This window comes from Epinephelus moara, chromosome 8 (genome assembly GCF_006386435.1).
Source record: "Epinephelus moara isolate mb chromosome 8, YSFRI_EMoa_1.0, whole genome shotgun sequence".
Taxonomy (NCBI): Eukaryota; Metazoa; Chordata; class Actinopteri; order Perciformes; family Serranidae; genus Epinephelus; species Epinephelus moara.
The window spans coordinates 7035238-7056317 of NC_065513.1; the positions used below are offsets into that span (position 1 = coordinate 7035238).

Below are 21080 nucleotides of genomic sequence, written 5' to 3' on the forward strand. Positions count from 1 at the left end.
CTCCAGGACAAAAGAGATTTTTGTATGTATGTATCAATATTGCTTAGCAAATGACAAACTGAATCTAGCAAGTACAGCAGAACACATCTTCATGTTGTTACCACTGAGAGCGAATTAGCTGTTAGTTGTTATCAGCCTCTGGGCAGCAGAGTTCCATGGTGTGTTCAGCTGACTGAGCGAACAGCTAACCAAGCTAAACACAGCAGGACAGACAGTTTCTGGTCAGAGGATCATGAAGCGTATGACAGTGAACTGCAGTTTAATGTGACAATACAATAAATTTACAGTAAATAAATGTAATAAAATACTTCAGCTGAGTACAGTTTGGAGGTAACGCTAAATGCACTAAACACAATATGTACAATAAGAAACTGCAGTTAACTCAGATTTTATTATTATTATTTCAAAACCATACCTGTATCTTTTCACGAAACTTTTTTGTATAGGGAGTGCAAAATAAATATAATAATTTATTTTCTCAACATTTTAATGGTATTTTTTTATGCCACTACCAACTGCAGATGATAATAACAAAGTAAATAAATAATAGACTGTGAACTAAGAAAGAATAAACCGTATGTATACAAAGATAATTTCATTCTGTTCATGTCTTTTCATTTATTGAAGCTTCACAGTTAAGTAAGGCTGTGTTAAGTTGTGTTAAATTGCCTTTTCTGTGGGCTACTGTTTTTACATTAGTTTACATTTGGACCATCAAAAATGTACTGGCCACCACATTTAGGGGACTGGGTCTTGTGGGGCCGGCGCTTATAAACATTTGTGTCTATTGCTGGGGAGGTAGAGCTGTACACCTCGAGGAGGTTTTCAAGTGTCTGGTACCTGGAACAGTCTCTCGAAGCAGCCCTTCTTGACAGCCTCGGAGGGTAGGACGTAGGACAGCTCAGTGTTGGAGTCGGACACCAGCAGGCAGGATGCCACAAACTGCCGAATAAACTGGGTGACCCGAGCTTCTGAGCAAGGTGACAGAGAGGAGGATGGAGACAGAGACGAAGGAGGCTGCAGCTGGCTACCCTGGCCTGAAGGACGAAAGGGAAAGCACAAAACATGATGGATGGAAGAATGGAGCAGGGGAGGACAGGATAGTTACAGGGAAGCAGATAAGGATAATTATTCATACTTTTTTAGCGGCATGTTAATGTGCCATTTTTTTCCTCAAAAACAATTACAATGCAAAATACACAGTCTTCTCATTGTCAAATCTCTTGTCATTCCTAGTGAAAATGTGTAGGGACTCTGCCAAAAGCCTGTAAATAACAGGAGTAAAACCTGTCAAAAAAAACACCTATGGTAGGAAAGGTTCAAGCATCCTGTCCTTTATATTTTCTATTATCAATTTGACCGTAAACCTGTCGATGATTTCCAGTGCGACATCTAACAGGTGGGAGAACTGAAAAGAAGAGCAATTTAGAAGTCATACAGAGCCTCACGTACCTCTGCCTTCACTCTGCTTTTTGACCAGTGTCAGTTTGTATCCGTCTCCATAGGTGCTCTTCAGGAAGAGTGGCGAACCACAGCACTTGAGTTTCCCATGTGAGATGATGGCAATGCGGTCTCCCAGAAGGTCTGCTTCATCCATATGGTGGGTGGATAGCAGAATTGTACGGCCTGGGGAAAAGGTAGAACACACACTTAAACATACATCTAGCAGCTGGTTTGCATTACAAGTATAAGAAATCAAAAAGGACAGGATCCACAACAATAATGTGAAAAATTAATATAAAGGCAGATCATTGTATTTTCCAGAATTTTGGTTTCTCTTTTCTCTTTAATCATGAATTTAAAACAGACTTTGAACTACAGTTACTATAGTTAAAACTGTATCCATAACACGTCCGTCTTAAACATAGTTTGTCAGTTTTTTTGTTGAGTATGCAGTCTGACCTCAGGCAGCCTCATCCTCTGCAATGAAGCAAAGTAGGCCAAGGGATTCTTTGATGTGCAAAAGAGCCCGTCTTACTGAGGGATATGCTTTAATAAAGTGGCTACCTGAGGTGAAAACTGAAGTAATCCTGAGAGGAAGGAGATTTTTTTTCTTTTTTTGGGCAGTCAGTCTCTTAGGAGATAATATATTGTACGTAGGAGATAAACTTAGATTTTGGCCAACATTGCCTGGGGAAAAAAAATCACGTTGCCTTTCAGGGCTTACGTAGGAAACAGATTTGTTGAGGCACACACAGTAACAGGAAAAGACATTTAAGATTCGAGTGCCATGACTTTCTTTTCTTCCAAACTACTCTGGACTGCAATGAGAACCTTTTGAAAAAAGTTGCTGGAGCATAATGCAAGGATGTCCTCTGGTACTGAGTCTCCACTCACCCTGTTTGTACTTGAGGATTAGGTCCCAGATGGCCCTGCGAGCATAGGGGTCCACCCCTGCTGTGGGTTCATCCAGGATGACAGCCCTGGAGCCGCCAACGAAGGCAATGGCCACAGACAGCTTCCTCTTCATTCCGCCAGACAGAGTCTGAACCAAACTGTGACGCTTGTTGGATAACTCTAGGTCAACAATCATCCTGGACACACACACACACACACACACACACACACACATTGAAGAGGAAGAGGTGATTCAACTATCTTTATTAGTGTCTATATCTATAGTTATACAGTATCTACTGTATGGCTATTTCCATGACACTAATCCCATTAGTACAACATCAGCCATTTCATACTCACCAGTGTGCTGCTCCCAGTTTTTTGTGTTTGACAGAAATCATTTACTAATGAATCTAAATAATGATTAATCTACTGTTTTTTTCAGTTGCTGTTTAGTTCTGGTTAGTGAAACACGCTGTAGACATTTGACAGTAAGAGCTGACCAGGAAAAGGAAGGATTATACCAACTGAGTTGCTAGAAGACTGTGAGTGAGAAACATCTGTTCAGGAAGTGTTGTGCTTCATTTACTGTAGCTTAACCACAACTGAAAAGTGGCAAGTGGAAGCAGCCAGACACAATTAATGATTAAAATCAGTATTTGTGTTTATTTATCACTTCCTGTCAAGGAAGTGTTGAAATTATTAACTATTATCCAGTGTTGTTGCTGGGGAACAGAAAAAAGAGGCCTGTTCTAAATAAAGGCCGCTGCAGTTGGAGTTAGAGAGGCAGTACTTGATGTGAAACTGTCAAACACAGTTGTCATTTAGAGGAAAGGACAACAACTTTTATACTTTCACGTGAGCCTCAACACAGAGATTCCTACTGTCTCTACTGGTTATTTGTAAAGAGAATTTTAGCCCCCTGTTTTGTGGTTAATTTTTTTATTGTCTGTAACTTAAAAAAAACTAGGTGATTAAGATCATAAATATGTGTAGTAAGACTGCAGGCCAGCAATAATGTAGTATAACACTGTTCTACAAGTGCCATTTGGTGAGAAAAGGCCTACTTGGCACATCACTGTTAGTGATGTATCAAAACTCTCTGTAGAGTATTACAAAGCATTTTTAGATATCCTTTGCTCCAATATTGTTTATCAGGGGATGTTTAAGAAGGGATGTTTAGCCCCTACTTTTAATAAAGCATTAATTTCACTTTTTCCTAAATCAGGTCAAGATGCAGCTGACCCCTCCAATTTCAGACCCATTAGCCTGCTAAATCTTGACAGTAAAATTCTGTCCAAAATCTTTGCTGTGCGTTTACAGAATGTGTTGCCAAGTATCCTTCACCCCAGCCAAGCGGGATTCATGAAAAATAGATATAGAAAAAAAATAGAAAGCCTTTGGATAAGGCAGAGTGGTGTTTATTTTTCTCCACCTTAACTAATTTTGGCTTTAATTCCAATTTCATTACATGGGTTAAAAAGTTATATAAAGAACCAAAGGTGGCAGTGATGATTAATGGAGTAATGTCACCCTTTTTTAAACTCTCTAGAGGGACATGTCAGAAGTCCATTATTTATAATTTTTTTTAGCAATATTAGCAGTTGCTACTAGGGCACACCCTGGATAAAGAAAATAAGCTTTTACTTTATGCAGACGATGTATTAGCAGTGATACTTGACTCTCTGGGGTCCCTTCCACATCTGATAGACACTACTGAATCATTTTCAAAACTATCGGGTTACACTATAAACTGGAATAAATCTGAAGCAATGCCTTTTTCCAAAATTTGTCTCCCTTTTATGGTGGAACAATTCAACTTTAAGTGGGTTCACAAGGGTCTGAAATACCTTGCCATTAAACTCTTCCAGGATGTAGGTGGAATGGCAATGCTTTATTTTTAACTCATTGGTACAAAATATCAAACTTAATTTAGAAAAATGGGATAAGATAGAACTTAAATTATGGGGAAAAATAAGCATCATAAAAATGACAGTGGCTCCCCAGTTTAACTATATTACAATACCATCTATTATATTTAAACAATCTGATGACAAAATAAAACAACTTCTGTGGAGTGGAAAAAGATCCAGGATCAAACTGAGTAAGTTATATGCCCACAGGGAGAGAGGAGAATTGGGACTTCCTGGTCCACCACTGTATCACTTATCTTTTGAAATGGCTATAGCAAAATATTGGGATGATGCAAAAGATAAAGCAGCCTGGATAGACACTGAATACAAGCTGTATTCACCATTTAATCCTATTGCTGCTTTATCTCAAACAACAAGCAATATTACAAAGCCAGTCCTTCTCCACTCAAGAGATGTGTGGATCAAAGTCCATAAAATGTTAAAAGAAACACATAAGTTACAAAGATACTTCTCACTGTGGCACAATCCTGCAATCTGTAGTGGAAGAAATACTGTGTATTGGAAGCAGTGACATTCCCGTGGTTTATGCACCATTTGTGATTTATTTGAGGATGGCTTATTTCTTTCATATAATACAAATAGAGCAGCCGCACACATCCAAAAAATGAAAAAGGTGCTGGGCTAAATGAATAAAACTGAAAAGACAAAGAAAAGGGGCCACAGGTCACAGGTGCCCTTCTTCAGACTGGTCTGACGAGGGCACCTGTGGCCCGAAACATCACTCCAGGTTGGTGGAATAAATGCACCTAAAGGGAGCTGAAGTGTGCAGACTTTTCTTTGTCTTTTTATTTCTTTCATATAGAAATCTGGTTGAGTGATTTAATTTGGTAGGAAAAGGACATTGTTGTAAGTACTTACATATAAAAGGTTGCATTATGTCAGAGTCCTACAATGTAGCTGAAAACATCATTATAAACTATCTGAAATTACCACCGGAAAACCACAAGGCTTCACAGTTTTATAAAGTAACTAACTCCCTCCTGTGTGATATGTCTCTTAATTTGAAACTGATTTGGCAAAGGGACCTCTGAGAAGAAACTGACAGTGACAGATGGTCTAAAATTGTGTCAGGATGTGGTAAATATGTGAAAGGTGCCAGGGGAAAGCTCACACAATATAAGGTACTGCATAGATATTACCATACACTGTTATGACTCAGAATAAAGTTGTTAAATAACAATAGCTGTTGGAAATGTAAAATTGAAATAGGAACATTCCTGCACTATACATGGGAATGCAGTTTGGTCAGACCACTCTGGATTAAAGTATTAGAAATTATAAGTTGTTGGTTTAGTTCAGAAATCCCTTTAAGTCCAAAGTTGTGTTTACTGGAGGATCGGTCGCAAATACCAAATGTATCCAAGTGTGTGTTTTCTGTTATTGTGGTTCTAATAACTGTCTGTTGAGTCATTCTAAGATACTGGAAGACAACAAAGGCCCCGGAAATGAAAGAATGGGTTAATGCAATGGTGGAAATAGCATCTAATGAATGTATGTTCAGTAGAATAAATGGCGATCAGGGGAAGGGAGTATCATCACCGGTTATGGACTCATATCAAAACGGAATATAAGCCTACATAATTATTAACTTGCTCTGTGACAATGAGACCCTGTAGAGTGATGTATGAGGACATATGTGTGACATGTTATTGTTTGTTAGTTTGTTTCCTTCCAGACTTATTTGTTAAGTGTTCTTTGTGTGCTGGAGTCCACCTGCATATTTTAAAAAATATGTCCCTTGTATTCATGTATGCCCGGATAGTCATAATATTAATGTATCAAAACCTCTTTTAAAATAGCTGGTAGGTATAAAAATCATTGTGATATTATGGTTTTGTCTGGTTGTGTGAAGTTGCAGTGTGTTATTGTTATATACTTAGCTATTTGAGTTGACTGTCTTTATTTGTCATTAGTGCATTAGTGTCATTAGTTTTGTACTTAAAGCTAATTTTTAAGGGGCTTGTGATGCTCAAATACTAATGAAACTTGTCATAAGTCTTGAAAATAGATTTGTAATATGGGTCTTGTGCTCTCTCTCTAGTGCCACATAGTGGACACCGGAAGTAGTACAATATTTGCAATAAGTCATTTCTGTCACACCTTTAACACAGGAAATAACATTTAACTTATCCATGCAGTGTCCAACAGTTAGAGAAATGCGCTGTCACGCTGACTAGCATCCCACCAGGACCACTGGGTATGCGGGAAAGGGTACAGGCCCGTTAATTGCTGCTTGCAGCTTTCATTTTTTCATCATATTTATCTGATCGTCACACGCAAGAAATGAATTCCCGTAAACTAAACTAAATTAAATGCAGTAGACATGTACTGACTTGTCCATCTCCTTGCGTATATCTTCTTCAGCCATGCCTTTGAGCCTGGAGTAGAACCACAGATGCTCCTCCACACTCAGCTTGTCAAACAGGACATTGTGCTGCGGACACATGCCCAGGTTCTGCCGAATACGCTCCATCTCCGTGCGGATGTCATGACCATATATGGTGGCAGAGCCAGAGGTGGGCGGGAACAAACCTGTCAGGATGGACCTATGACAATTGTGTGTAGACAGTCAGTGGAGTATTGCATTGGTATATCATATACCAGTATTTCAGTTAAACACTGATCTTCAGTGTAGACTTTTATCATCACACACATGCATAAACACACACACACACTAGTCCCCCTCACATGGTTGTGGTCTTGCCAGCGCCGTTGTGTCCCAGGAAGGAGACTACCTGGTTTTCATGGAGGTTGAGGCTCAGTTTGTTGAGGGCCAGTTTGCTGCCAGTCTTGTACACCTTGGTCAGTTTGTCTATACACACCACCAATGACAGGTGACTCGGCTCCTCCTCTATGCCCCGCATCTCCTCTGGGGTCACAATGACAAAGGGAGAAATAGCGAGCAAAAGATATTACTTAAATATCAAAATACCCATTTTCTGTGATCTTACTTTTTTGGGACTCTCACTTACCTGTTCCTTTTGTGGTCACATACATGCTGGCTTTTACTGCTCTTTTTAGTTTAAAAGTGACTTTTAGAGAGCAGGTCAGTGTACATTGAGTTTTTCAGCATACAGAACTCCAAAACATAGTTAAACTATACATCAAATAAATATTTCCAACCCCCAGTTCTGACAAAGAATGTCATTTAATATGTTTGGATAGCCTTGTGTTTAGGTTTGACTTGGATAAGTGGATCTATAGAATATGAGAATCTCATTCAAAGGCTGTGTCTTCATTAGGCCCAAAAATTTTTTTGTCTGTACCAGATCTCCGCTGGTCCATAGCACAAGCCTGATCCTCCTCCATCACACTGAGCCTGGCAGCCCCGCCTCCACACCACGGCCAATCCCAGGTCTCCACACGCCCACTGCCTGACCAATAGGACCTCTGCAGGGGGAAGTACCATGGGCGGGGCAGCCCATACATTCCTGTGAAGAGGGGAAACATATTTAATCTAATCTGTCTGGAAAGATATGATTGAAAACAGAATTGTGATCATTCAGAGGGCAGTGATTTCATACCTGGATGCACAGCTTCTATGTACCAAGTGAGTACACCATACACACCGGCATCGATGATGAGCATCATCATAGACAGACCCAGGTTAAAGTCATCGCCCTCTACTGGTGACTGGCTGATGGTCCGCCACTGGATGCCAACACCTGCGACCTCATACAAGGCAAAATACTTGGAGCCCAGGCCAAAGGCTGTGGTGGACATCAGAGACTGGAGAGGAAATACAGGAAACAAGAATGTATTCACCTCAGTATCATCTGAATTATCTAAGTTGTACAGCCTCACAGTGACATGCAAGGAGCAAATTTTACAATCAGACCCCAAATGTTGTTAGATTAAAATTAAAAGGATAGGATAAAAAGAGAAAATGCCTTACAGCAATGCACTTCTCAAAGGCAGTGATCTTATCATGGGCCACCTCCTCTCGAATGGCCACATACATGTAGGGCACGTAGCTGAGGAAGTAGATGATTCCTCCACAGGCTGAAGCCAGCTTGGCCTTAGAGTAGATTACTGACACCAAAAAACTGCAAAACAAAGGGAAGTTACTTGGGATAAGCATGAGTACTTGATTACTCAATTTGGATGTCAGTATTCATTCAAAGTAAAAAGTAATTGTTGCTCAACCTTGCAGTAAAGATGACTTTTCTTTTTTTTCTTTTTACAATTAAAAATGGGTATCCTGGGTATTATTTCTTTGTAGAGCTGCATGCAGCGCATTGCTTCGCTCAGTGCCTCCTTGCCCCACTGCCGCAGTCTCTCTGTTTATTTTATGACAGTTACTGTGGAAGTGTGAGCACTGTGTTGGTGAGAATCTGCTCGCACACACACAAACTCACTCACTGACAGGGCTGACTGTTAGCGTCACACGGCTAATTTTACCTAATGAATATTAACAGGTTTAACGACAGAGTCAAGCAGTTTCTGTGTCAGTGTGAGTTAGTTGGGACTGTAATCCAGCTTGATGTTGGATGTTAGCTGATATGTTAGCTTGTGCTAACCAGGCAGATACTGAAATGATGAGGAGGAGGGTGGCTCCAAAGCCAGTCCTTCAGCACTGCATCTTAACTACGTAACAGCAGCAACAGAAAGTGTGCTGATTTTTCTTATGTTAACTTTGAATTTATGGTTTAATAGGCTGATTGAATGCTCAATAAATGAATTCAATAAATGAATTTCAAATAGCACTCAAATATGGAAACTGCCCATCCAAGTTATATAGGCGTCTTTATCATTTATTATGTTCATGAAATCTCATATTGTCTATGGAGGGAATCAAAATAATGACTCCTTTTCAAAAGCTTGGCACAATCAGTCAAAGGTTGTTCAAACAAAATCACATACAAAAAATCAAAACAATCAATGTTAATACAACTTCCTGCATTAATACACATTCATATCAACCTAGCAATAACAGACTATGATATAACTGGTTATCGTCTTATCAGTGGTTGTATTGGGTAGTGAGAAAAGAATTCCCATTTCATGTACCTCTGATAGAGCAGATAAGCTTTTACTTAAATCACTCCAGCTGTCTACACGGGCCGAGTAACAATTTGTGTTCAAGCATATTTTTATGATTTTAAGTGTATTTCCTTCACAACACCTATTGTGTGTTGGGCTCTGAGCACTGCCAAAATGCAGTTCACTCAATACTGTCCTGCATCCCTTGTAGACACAGATGGAGGACTGAAGTTGCTGCTACTTTTCTGCAAGCGTGCTGTTTCACTAGGCAGCCTGTGTAGACATTGTGTAATTCCATGCACACATGCAGCAGGTCACTGATGAAGTCTCTCCCCTACCCGCAACTTTGTTTTAGAGGTATGGCTGCTATTAATTTAACAATATTGACGATGCAAGATGGTTTCCTTTTTTGTGTGAGCGTGTGTGTGTGTGTGTGTGTGTGTGTGTGTGTGTGTCTGTGAGTACCTGTACATGCTACATAGTGAGGACCAAAAAACAGAGTGAGGACATTTTGGCCAGTCCTCACTTTTTCAAAGGCCTGTTTGTCAGTACCTGTACATGCTACATAGTGAGGACCAAAAAACAGAGTGAGGACATTTTTCAAAGGCCTGCTTGAGGGTAAGACTTGGTTTTAGGGTTCAGGTTAGAATTAGGTTTAGGTTAGGGATAGGGTAAGAGTTGGGGTTAGGCATTTAGTTGTGATGGTTAAGGTTAGAGTAAGGGGCTGGGGAATGCATTATGTCAATGGGGTCCTCACAAGATAAAAGTACAATAATGTGTGTGTGTTGGGCCATTAAGACTTTGGTGAGAGAGTGTTTTCTTAGAGTGCAAAAGTGTCAACTGCTGAGCTGTGGAAATGGATGTTTTTTGAGAAGTGAGGGTTTCATAGTGATTTTCGTGGAACTAAGTGATCTCACCAGAACATGATTGTCGCTACGGCATAGATGGTGAGGAAGAGCCAGATGATGAAGGGGTCGCTGTGGAGCAACACTCGGCCATACTTCAAGATGGCTGTCAGAGCGGTAACGGAAATGGACAACTGAACAAAGCCAGTAATGAACCAGGCCACCCAGTGGACAGCATTGTTCAGACCCATCATCTTCATCACCTGAGAAAATGGCAGGATGGTAGTATGTCAGAATTTGTAACTACATTTTCCTACAGCCCCATTTAAAACTGGACCACTGTGGGTTGGTTTGTTCATTCAGTGGTGGTAAGGACATATTTACTCTTCAGTGTTATATCTGAGTTTTTGCTACACAAACTAAAATTATGTGACTTAAAGAGGGGCTGCAGCCATTTAGTATTGCACTTGCATAAAATTATTAAAGAAAAATGTTGACAAGAATGATAAACACCTGTGCAGCAGAAGCTTTAAATCCCCAATATCTCTCAAGATCCAAAAACACTGGATCCTACACTTCCCATGATGCAACTTGATAATGATAGTGTTTCTTGATTAGATCCTCCTAGCCTGCTAAATGCTAATGTCTTTCACACTCTATGCTTCAGTCAGCAACACATCTTATCAATTCTTAATGTTACTATTGTTATTAATGTTGCTGCTATTGTTTTTAATGCATGGTGACATGGTAATGATCATCATTATCATTCTAACTTTCATACATTATATACTGCTCTTACAGATAATTAGCAAAGACTGTATAAACATAGTGGATGTAGCCACCATGACATCACCCATTGGTCTGTGGACTCCCATTTTGAAGCCTTGAGTTAGACATTTTGGCCATTGCACTCTTCGATTTTTGGAGCCAGAGGTGACAATATTTACACGAGAGGGTGGAGCTGTGGCACAATGAGTGGTGGATCTGACTCATAGACTATGGTGATGCCTAGCAGACAGCCTGTCACTCAAAACGTCCACAATCTCAATTACCAAATCCGTTTTTTTTTTACCAGGCTGTAAACATGTTTATTTCTGCTGTAAAGTTGGGTATCTTAACATGGGGGTTTATGGGGATTGAATCGCTTTTGGAGTCAGCCTCAAGTGGCCATTAGGGGAAATGCCGTTTTTGGCACTCCCATGTTGGCTTCATTTTTCAATTCATGAAGGTTGTCGCTTGGTAATAACATCATGGAGGAATGAGAAGTGAGGCTACGTTAAGTTGCCAGGACAGCAAGCACTGAAGGATCCCTCCAAGCTGCCCATCAGCAGAAGGGGAGGCAGCCCGACAGGGAGGCAAGTGCGGGGTTGGCAGAATCCACCCCCAATTTGATTGCAGCCCTGCCCATATCGGGGGAAGCTGGCCTGTTACTCGTCTACCCCTTCTTTTCCACCTTACAGCTTCCCCAAACCCTTCAGCATGTCCTCTGTGGAATAGGTAGTGAGAGTGATGATTTTTTTGCTTCTCCCTGGGGGTGGACCAAGGCTTTCTGCCCATGCACATCATCAAAACCCACAAACCAATTGCCACCAGGGTCCATGCAGAGGCTCGCCAGATCACTCAAAATTAGTTCAAAATAATAAAGTGGCAACCTGCAGGGCTGAAACCTGAAGCAAATGCATGTCAAGTGCCAAAAACTGAAGTTCCTTGAGGCTGGATGCTTTTAGTGATCGGCTGTCTACGAGGTGCCATCACAGTCTGTGAGTCAGATCCGCCCCTCACTCCTCAACACCTCCACCCTTTCGTCCAAATATACAGCTATAGTTATTACCACAATTAATTTCACCGTCAGCATGGTGGTTATCATCATCACCATTATCACTGTTAACACCGATGTAGTTATCTCCGCTGCTTACTTTCGTACTCTGTACACTGTCCGTGTACTCACATTGGCACTATAATATCTTAAAAGAGCTGGTGCTTAGACAGGTTTAAATCTAAAATATCAGAGCTGCATGCTGTAACTGGCTGTGACTAAGATGTCTGTGCTGACAGGTTGTAAATGACAAGAGGAGCTGCTGGAGTCTTCACACTGTTATCATGGCCATGCAGCAACAAAGAGAGCCCAGACAGGAAGAAAGGGTCAAAGAGATGTACACCAGTAAAGTTAACAATAAGAAAGCAGAGGGGTATGGTGAGAAAAATGTAAAACATTGCCAGACTTATTTTTAAAAAATGATAATTATAATATTAAACAACATACTTGCAATGGTCAGGGAGAAAGCAGCAGTGATACAAAATAATATCAGCCTGACAAGTTAACCAATCAATTTAAGTCTGACCCCTCAGACTGACAACAGACATACATCATACAGTCTAACCTCTTTGAGGCGATGCTCCTTCTCAGCCACAATGTGCTGAATCATCATAGCTACTGAGTAAACCCAGGAGATCACCATACACAGGGGCATCATGTGCTCAATCACAAACAGAAAACTGAAAAAAAAAACAACAACACAAGGTGTCAGGTAAAGACCAAAAACACACAATTCTGGACTCATTTATATCCACTTTGGACCTTCAGAATCTCTAATGTGTACAGATTTGTAAAATATAAAAAAATATAACACATACATCATATATATATCATATATCACATATGAAGAACACAGGTTTTTTTAAAACATTTTGAAATAAACAATGTTTCATACTGAATATATATTTGTATGACAAAACATCTCTGCCTGATTACTTGTCACTGTCAACATTATGATCTGAACAGAATCACAAAAAGAGAATATGACAGAGTGCATTTCTTACTCATCTCTGGTGTAACATGGGTAGGGGAACATCTGAACGTAGTTGCCAGGCTCCACCACGTCATGACCCACAAACGTGTTGATAATGGCTCTCTCTATCATATCTGAATAAAGTCAGAGAGAGTTACTAAATGTGCTAAATATGCATTACATTTACATTACATGTTCCCATAGCTTTGAAACAGACTCCTGAAAAATAGGGAATGCAATGGATATTAACCCTTATTTGTTATTTGTTTGCTTCACTGCATTAAATGATGATGGTCCAATCCCAATGTCCACACTTGCCGACTTTAAGAAGCATTCCTGCAAAGTCTGCGAGGGCTTTGGGCTGTCCCACTGTCAAACCGTCAAGTGCTTGAGGGCTCTCTCGCAGACATTTTGAGCCACGCAAAACTTGGCTTAATAGCAACAATTTTAAACAGAAGTACAAAATCTGCTCCATTATAGTACAAGGTTCACAGACGAAACAATTATCTTTTGCCAGACATGTTTCTCCCACATATACAACATGCTAATGTTATTAGCATAAGCCTGTGACATTTCCCATTGCATAAATTAGCCTAGCGGCTAGCAGACTTTTCCTCTACTCATATGAATTCGGGATGAATCAAACAGAAGACTTTAAATGCCACTGTGTGGGGGATTTACTGTCCTCATTATTTACTGTCTTATCTGTGCAATAATATTAAATTTAAGAGTTGTTTCCACTGAGGGAAATGGTTCCAGTTTACAAAAATAAACAGAAGGGCTGTGGTGCTGTGACATGTAGTTACATCTCAGGGGAGGTGCGTGTCAGTCTACAGCGTCTACGCATTGATTCAACGTACAAGTATAAATCCCGCTTTAAGTCTATGAGGGTGGAGACTGGGATTGGGCAAAGGTAAAAGTAGATTGTATGAAATTAAACAACATTTTTTTTATGTGAACTACTTACTAACAAAGAAATTATTCCCATCACAAACTCTGAGTGTAGTGTTTTCTCTCTATTATACTGTGGTTATTACTGCTCAGTATTAAGCAGGGACAGTTTCTGAAAAGAGATTACTGTGTTAAGTCAGTGCCTTGACACAAAATTCTATTTGCCTTTATTGTACTGGGGTGGAGGCAGAAGTGTCAATGCCTGAAAAACATAAAATCAAAACATGGGCACACAACACTCGAGAAAACTTTCCTTTTTGTAATTTGGGTTATACAACTCGGTCAGTTAATCTCTCATGTCAACAATCAAGTGTACAATGCTTTGGCCATCTCTGAGCCAACACATCCGACTGTGCAGCGTCAGTGTGGATGCATCATTGTGTTTCCACTTTCTGTTCTGCAGCTTCCCTGCTCTCTGCTTCTAAAATAAAAGATGACGTGCAGTGAGAAAGTGCTTCTGCTGCAGCTTGCATTGGCATCTTCACAGGTGTGCAAACTTCACAGAGCACAGTGGTAAACACTTATCCAGAATACATTGTTTTCTCTGTAAAACAAACTAAACAATGCATTTGACATCGCAGTCTGTCTCCCCTGCAGACCCGTGCCAAGGTCTTATATAGGACTTATAGCACAAGCTGTTGCCATGTGCAGACTGCACTAAAAACAATAAGTCAGCTTTTTTCACATTCCAACAATGGCAGGGGTGCAGAAAATTAAATATAACCATGTATTCCAACCTGTGTCATGATGAATATATATTTAGCCCTCTGGAAACATTGTATTTCAGTCACCTACCTTGGATCCAAACAAAACCATAGAGGAAGTAGAATTTCCCCCCGGTGTTTGGCCCAGGACGCCAGTAGGCCCGTCTGATTTCATTGGTCTTCTCTGTAAAGCTGGAGTTTTGTCTAATCTTGTACAGAACATGGGGTGGCAGGGAGCCATCTTTGTTGGTCTGGAAAATCACACCTGGACAAAAAAGAACATATCAAATCAGTAATGGACTGGTGGCTCAACCAACATACCAACATAAGACTGTAAGTTGAAGGACAGTTGCAAAACCTGATTGATTTTGATTCAGGTATGTTTGTCCTGATCTCTCTTTATAGCACTGGCTCTATCATAGACAGTGAATTCTGTTTTTACTTTTTTACTCTATTTGCACTTGTTTTGTGTCACAACTCCATTGTGGCTCAGACGAGTTTAGATGCCCACTGCATTTTAAAGCAGTCTGTTTCTTCAGTAGCCACATTTTGTCATGCTTTGTTCATTTTTTCAGGTGTTTGTCAAATATACTGCTTTGTAGTTTTGCTGACATTGTTGTTTTGGCATCCAGGGTGCAGTAACTGCCCAAACTATAGTTTAGCTGTGGCTTTCAACCATCACTAGCACAAACTAGAATTACTGCTGCGTGGTTGTATGTCTCTGTGCAAAAGTCAAGTTTCTCTTACAGTTTACATCCATGTCTGTGAAAACATGGACGCTTTACACCCACTGTCCCTTGACAGCACTGAAGATCTATACAATTGGCACAGTTTCAAGGTGGACACCCAAGATTAGTGTCACCAATTAAATATCTGACCAAATGTCTCCCCTTCTGTTTCTGATAAATGACACTCAATGATGGGCAGAGAATGCAGAACATTATGATGTCACAGTGAAGTTTTGGATTTAAAATGTCATCACTTCATTGTTTTATCCTGTTTGACATTTGTGTACACTTCTATCATAATAAGCATGCGAATTCCTGAGTTATGGCCAAAAACATATTTTGTGAGGTCACACTGACATTGAAGTTTGACCTGAGACCACAAACTTCCAATCCATTTATTCTTCAGCTCAAGTGAACATCTGTACCAAATTTGAAGAAATTCCCTCAAGGGGAGATATCACATTCACAAGAATGAGATGGATGCAAGGTCACAGCAACCTTGACCTTTGACCCTTGACCACCAAAAGCTGATAATTTCATCCAGTCCAAGTCAACCTATGTGCCAAATTTAAGGAAATTCTCTCAAGGCGTTCTTGAGAGGTCTGGCCACTGCTATCGCTGGCACAGAGGCATAAAAGTGTGATTTTGTCATAAGTGCCTTCATTTCTTAACTGTCTTTTTTTATACTGTCATGATGTTTCACTGACATGACATCATGTAATTCTGTCAAGATGTGATTTACAATATTAAAATATTTTGCACAAAAGTGTAATTAATCTACAGTAAGTGTAATGCTGTGGTTTTATTAGCTAAATTAGAAATGCATGCATGCATAAACTAAAAAAATCACATTGTATCCAAAAATTTTCTTGCATTGGCGCATAAACACTTTCTACAAGCATTTGTTTTAGTATCAACTAAGGTACCTTGATCAAAGCCTGACACAGAGGGATGACTCACTTGCAAACACAGACACGTTGTCCTGGTAGGCCTGGTTCAAGGTGTAGTTAACAATACTGTCCTCGTCAGGAAAGCCCTTGAAGACATCCACACTGACCTGGAAGCACGTGGCAAAGACATAAATAATGTTCCACAACAGAAATGGATTCATCAGAAACTATTGTTGGAGCTAAGCACAAAGATGAAACCATCATACTGGATTACTGCAGCATCTGCACCTCTGCACTACGATCAATAGAAAAGTGTGCCTTTGACCTTTTCTGTCCTCAAACTGGGTCTCTGAGCAAGTCAAGAGATATTTAAGGAGATGTAATGATCTTGGCCAACAGTATTGATTCTTAACAAATTAAACTTTTATTAGAATGTGAACACAAACATTCATTCATACAACTGCCTCTGACTTCTCGTAGTAGATGTTCACAACATATGGCTTTGTGTGTGTGTTTTTGAGCCTGTCAGTGGCAAAAACAAGCAACTTCAGTGGATGTAAGTTGACAGTACGAACATGCCTGTAGCTGGCTGCAGCGCTCAGGCTCAATGGACCAATTTCAATTGTTGTTCCAATCACTTAGACATAAAAACATGGAGCCATAGAGTCCAGGTTGAAAGATACTTAAGTTACCCTTTAACTCCACCTCTGTAGTTACACACAGTTATGAGATTGATATCCATTTGGACATTACTAATGCCCTCTGCACCACCCCAGCCTCCTTTTATGTTGTATTTCATACTGTTTATTAAATTCAGATTTATTGTTCATGTATGTGTTTGTTGGGGAATTCGCCCTCTCAGCAGAGTCCTTGTCGCTGTTCAGATTCACAGAGGACTACCTCAAATAGTCTTTTCCACCCAAATCTGACTGTATAACCACTTGCAATAAATGTTAAATTCCTTGGCATAGGTGTTTTTGACTGAAGTGCATTTCCTGACCTTAAGCAGTTCTGCTCACAAGTTTACACACCCTGGCAGTATTTGTATTATGCGTAACACTCTTCAAAGAAAACATGAGCGATCAGGCAAAAAGCAAGTCTTTTATATCTAGTTGGATTCAAATTAAACTATAAGACATCACAGAATGTCACAATCATTAAACAAAACACAGCAATAGAGAAAATACTGAGATGGTCCCCATTCAAAAGTTTGCATACCTTTAGAGTGGCATGAAAGAGTTTTGGAACCACTGGTCAAAATTTTGTTTCCTGTGACTAGTTAAGCAAGAAGGAGATGAAATCATTTCTAAAAGGCATTAAGTTAAAGACGACGTATTTCTTCAATATTTTAAGCAAGATTACTTTTTAATCTCAATCTTTTGTAGTTTCAAAATAACAAAAACAATTCTTGTTTGGGGGATTTTCACTCATTCTTCATTGCAAGAGGCTTCTAGCTGTGTGAGATTCTTAGGCTTGTGGCTCTTGCGGTAGTTCATTGTGGATTTCAAAGTATATTTAGGAGCACTGTCCTGTTTTGTCCATATTGTCCTACCAGATGTTCCATATTGTCCTACCAAGTACACCCCAAACCAAGATCACAACTAATGTTCCAAATGTGCTCTTTTGAAGGGGTTTTCAAACTAGATGGTATCTAGCATTGTTAGTTACATATAACTGGCTGGGAATACACTAATTATCCAATGCCAAACATACAATAGTGATCCAGGAATTAACAATGTTTAGGCTTGAACTATTGTTTTTGTGGGTTTGGTCAACTGTAGATTTGTACCACTTCCATCTGGAGTGTCAGAACTCAGGGTTTCAACAATCGATAGATAACTTTTAGTGATTTTGATTTTTCTGCTCTTTTGCTCTCAAGCAGGTGGTGTTCAGCTGGCCCAGCTGACTCAGGCACACCCCGTGCAGTTGGCCTGTTCCTTTTGGAACCACTGTTTCACACTATACCAACCTTAGACATGAAGCGCGTCCAGCCGCAGGCAGCATTGTCAATGGTGTCCAGCTGCTCCAGCAGGGTGGAGGTGTTAGGCAGGCTGTAGTTTCCCTCCATCAGACCCTGCATCAGCTCACTGTCTGTACCATTCAACAACTCGGGGTGCTGCTGAAGCTCTGCAGACAGCTGGAGGTAGAGGAGAAAGAGGATGTTTACATGTTACATGTTTTCTGTTCTGTATGTAACTTAATGGGAAAATATCAATGTGCAGATAATTTTGTTCACATCCTGATTGGACTGTATAATTAATAATGACAAAAGATGACTTGTGTGTGAGTCTACCTGCTGTAGCCACAACAGGTGGTTGTGCAGCCGGCCCTCCTCCAGGAAGATTCTGAGCTGGGCGGAGATGTTGAGCCACACCCGGGTGTAGTGTGTCACGTTACCGACAAATGCAAATGTCTCATTTGCCTAAGTGCAAAAAGTTGACAAATGTTTTCCTTTTTCATTATATTTTGTATGAATTCAAACATTTGTCCATATGGTCTCCAGTCTTTTCTTCCTCCCTCTCCTCTCTCAAGCTCTTGGCCTCCCACACTCACTGCTATCTCCACCATCTTCAGCCCACTTGCTCAGATAAGAGATCTGCCAATAGTCAGTCTGTGCTCACCCACAGATAATCAGTGGACATTTGTGCTTATGTTAAGGCTAAGAGAGACCAGCAGCAACATGCTAGAGAGCCTTATTAATCAGGTGGCTTCAGGTGAATCCAGCATGTTGAACAGTGCATGATTAATGAATATAAACAATGAAAACATTCACACAGTTTGCTCCATAGTCTCACATAAATCCTGCTGGGAATCAACATCTGTCAGTGAAATGCAGTGTTATCAAGAGTAAACTATTAATATCAGGCAATAAAAATAATAAAAAAAAACAGAATTATATGATATGCAACAGGTAACTCATATGATAAGAGCTCATGAGGAGCGATGTCGAGAGACATGGGGAGGGATAGACAATGTTCACATGACAATAACAAGATAAGAGATAACATGTCAGTGCCGCGTTTAAAGCTTATTTTCCAGGTTGTTAGTGAGAATAATGTGAACAACTCTGCTCATACACCTTCACCAAAGACAGTGCTGTCTACTTGCCTTCTGAATCACTTTATCCACCTGGGAGCCAATGGGGGAGTAGAGGATCTTGGGATTTGTAGTCATCAAGTGAACCAGTAGGCCCAGATTCCTCTGTTCTTTGCTGGTGAATCCCAGAGAGCTCATATTCCCCTGCTTCAAAGCCTCCGGCTCAATGATCCTGCAACAAGAGCCACAGGTCAAAGGCCATTAACTTTACTGCAGAGTCACAGTACTTGGGAATTTGATCTGCAGTTTATATGACACCTCACACACGTTTTTCAGATTAGTAGAGATGAAACAGAATAATTCTCCCCATAAATCAAGCTACAAGTTTACTAGGCTCATGTCTCACTGTTCCCATTATACAGTTTTTACACTTCACAAGACACAGCAATGCAGTGCATACACACAGTATAGTTAGAGGAAAACTCCAGTTTATTATAAATTAGGTTCTAAGTTTTGCAGTTTTTAGTAATCATTTCAATTAGCCACAAACACAGAGGGAATTCCTAAAGTGTGGGAGCAAGTTTGACAGACAATAAACACGAGCAGTCAGACAGGCTGTGAACAATCTGACAAGTTATTTAAACTCTAAAAATCTATTCGGAGGTCAAACTAAAAGTAGAAACACCTGAAGTGTCTGTAGAATGTATATTTGAAAAGGTTTGATTACTGAAGCAAACTAACCCTTTGTCTTTGTTTTATCTTCTATATAAGTGTGAGTGAGCTGGTTTGGTTTAAAGCTGCACTAATAATGCATTTTGGCCAGTTGGGGCAAGCTAAAAAACAAATTTCAGTCAGGACCACTTTTGTCAAAGAAAACTTTATTTCCATTTGCAGTATTATATATAGGAGTATGGCTCTGTTCTGGGGACTCTCTCCCTTTCCTCTGGGTTATGCAGAAAGCCTAAGCCCTTCCACACGTCAAGGTTGAAAGCCTAAGGCAGAGAGAGCACCAAAGAGAGCGCAAACCTCCCTGCCCTTCCATGTGCCTACATGGAGAGCCTTAGGCAGGGAAAAGAAGCAGCAAAGATCCCTCTGGGAACAGAACAGAGTACTGATCTCAATTTTGAAAAGCATATTACTAATATCACAAGAACAACATCTCAAGCAAGTTATACTACTATAACGCAGTCAGCAGCAGTCCTTACACACATACACTAAAATTTAAACATACTTCTCCAGTACTGAAATCACTTCACTGGCTCCCAGCACAATACAGAATCACATACAATATCTTGCTAATAGTCTGTAAAGCACTTAATGGTTTGCCTCCGTACATTTCTGATTTGCTCATTGATTGTAACCCGATCAGGCCTCTCAGGTCATCAGGCAGAGGATTTCTAGCTGTATCCAAAATTAGATCCAGTTCTGGTGAGAGTGCCATCAGTTACTGTGGTCCTGCTCTCTGGAACAAGCTGCCTGCTGATTTGAGGTCCAGCACAACAGTGACCACATTTAAAGGCAAACTTAAGACTTTCTTCTTCTCCCAGGCTTATGGTTACTGTAATTAGTGTGTGTGTGTGTGTGTGTGTGTGTGTGTATACTCATTTCATTGCACTTGATCATGTCGATGTATTTGTGTTTTCTATATTATTATGTTGATATTGATGACTAATGCTTGACTCTATGTTTATGCTTCTTACGTTCTAATATTTTTTTATCTATTGTCTTTGAATGTAAAGCACTTTGAGTTAACATGTAATGAAATGTGCCACTGCCTTTATTTAGTTTAGTTAGCTGACACTGTGCTAGCTTTATGTGCATTGCAGTGCACATGGAGATGCGATAGGGCTGCAAAATGTGATGTTTAAATGAGGTTCAGACAT

General features: G+C 40.1%; 1 protein-coding gene across 1 annotated transcript in view; it reads right to left on the reverse strand.

Moving 5' to 3' along the window:
• abca2 (ATP-binding cassette, sub-family A (ABC1), member 2) overlaps nt 1–21080 on the reverse strand; it is a 68523-nt gene that overhangs the window by 31032 nt on the left and 16411 nt on the right. The window contains 16 exon segments of the mRNA XM_050051355.1: nt 841–1037; nt 1453–1626; nt 2338–2534; nt 6605–6817; nt 6960–7140; nt 7538–7702; nt 7796–8000; nt 8167–8317; nt 10172–10362; nt 12481–12595; nt 12920–13022; nt 14635–14808; nt 16232–16328; nt 18131–18298; nt 18455–18583; nt 19270–19429. Coding sequence (XP_049907312.1) covers nt 841–1037; nt 1453–1626; nt 2338–2534; nt 6605–6817; nt 6960–7140; nt 7538–7702; nt 7796–8000; nt 8167–8317; nt 10172–10362; nt 12481–12595; nt 12920–13022; nt 14635–14808; nt 16232–16328; nt 18131–18298; nt 18455–18583; nt 19270–19429 — 2620 coding nt within the window.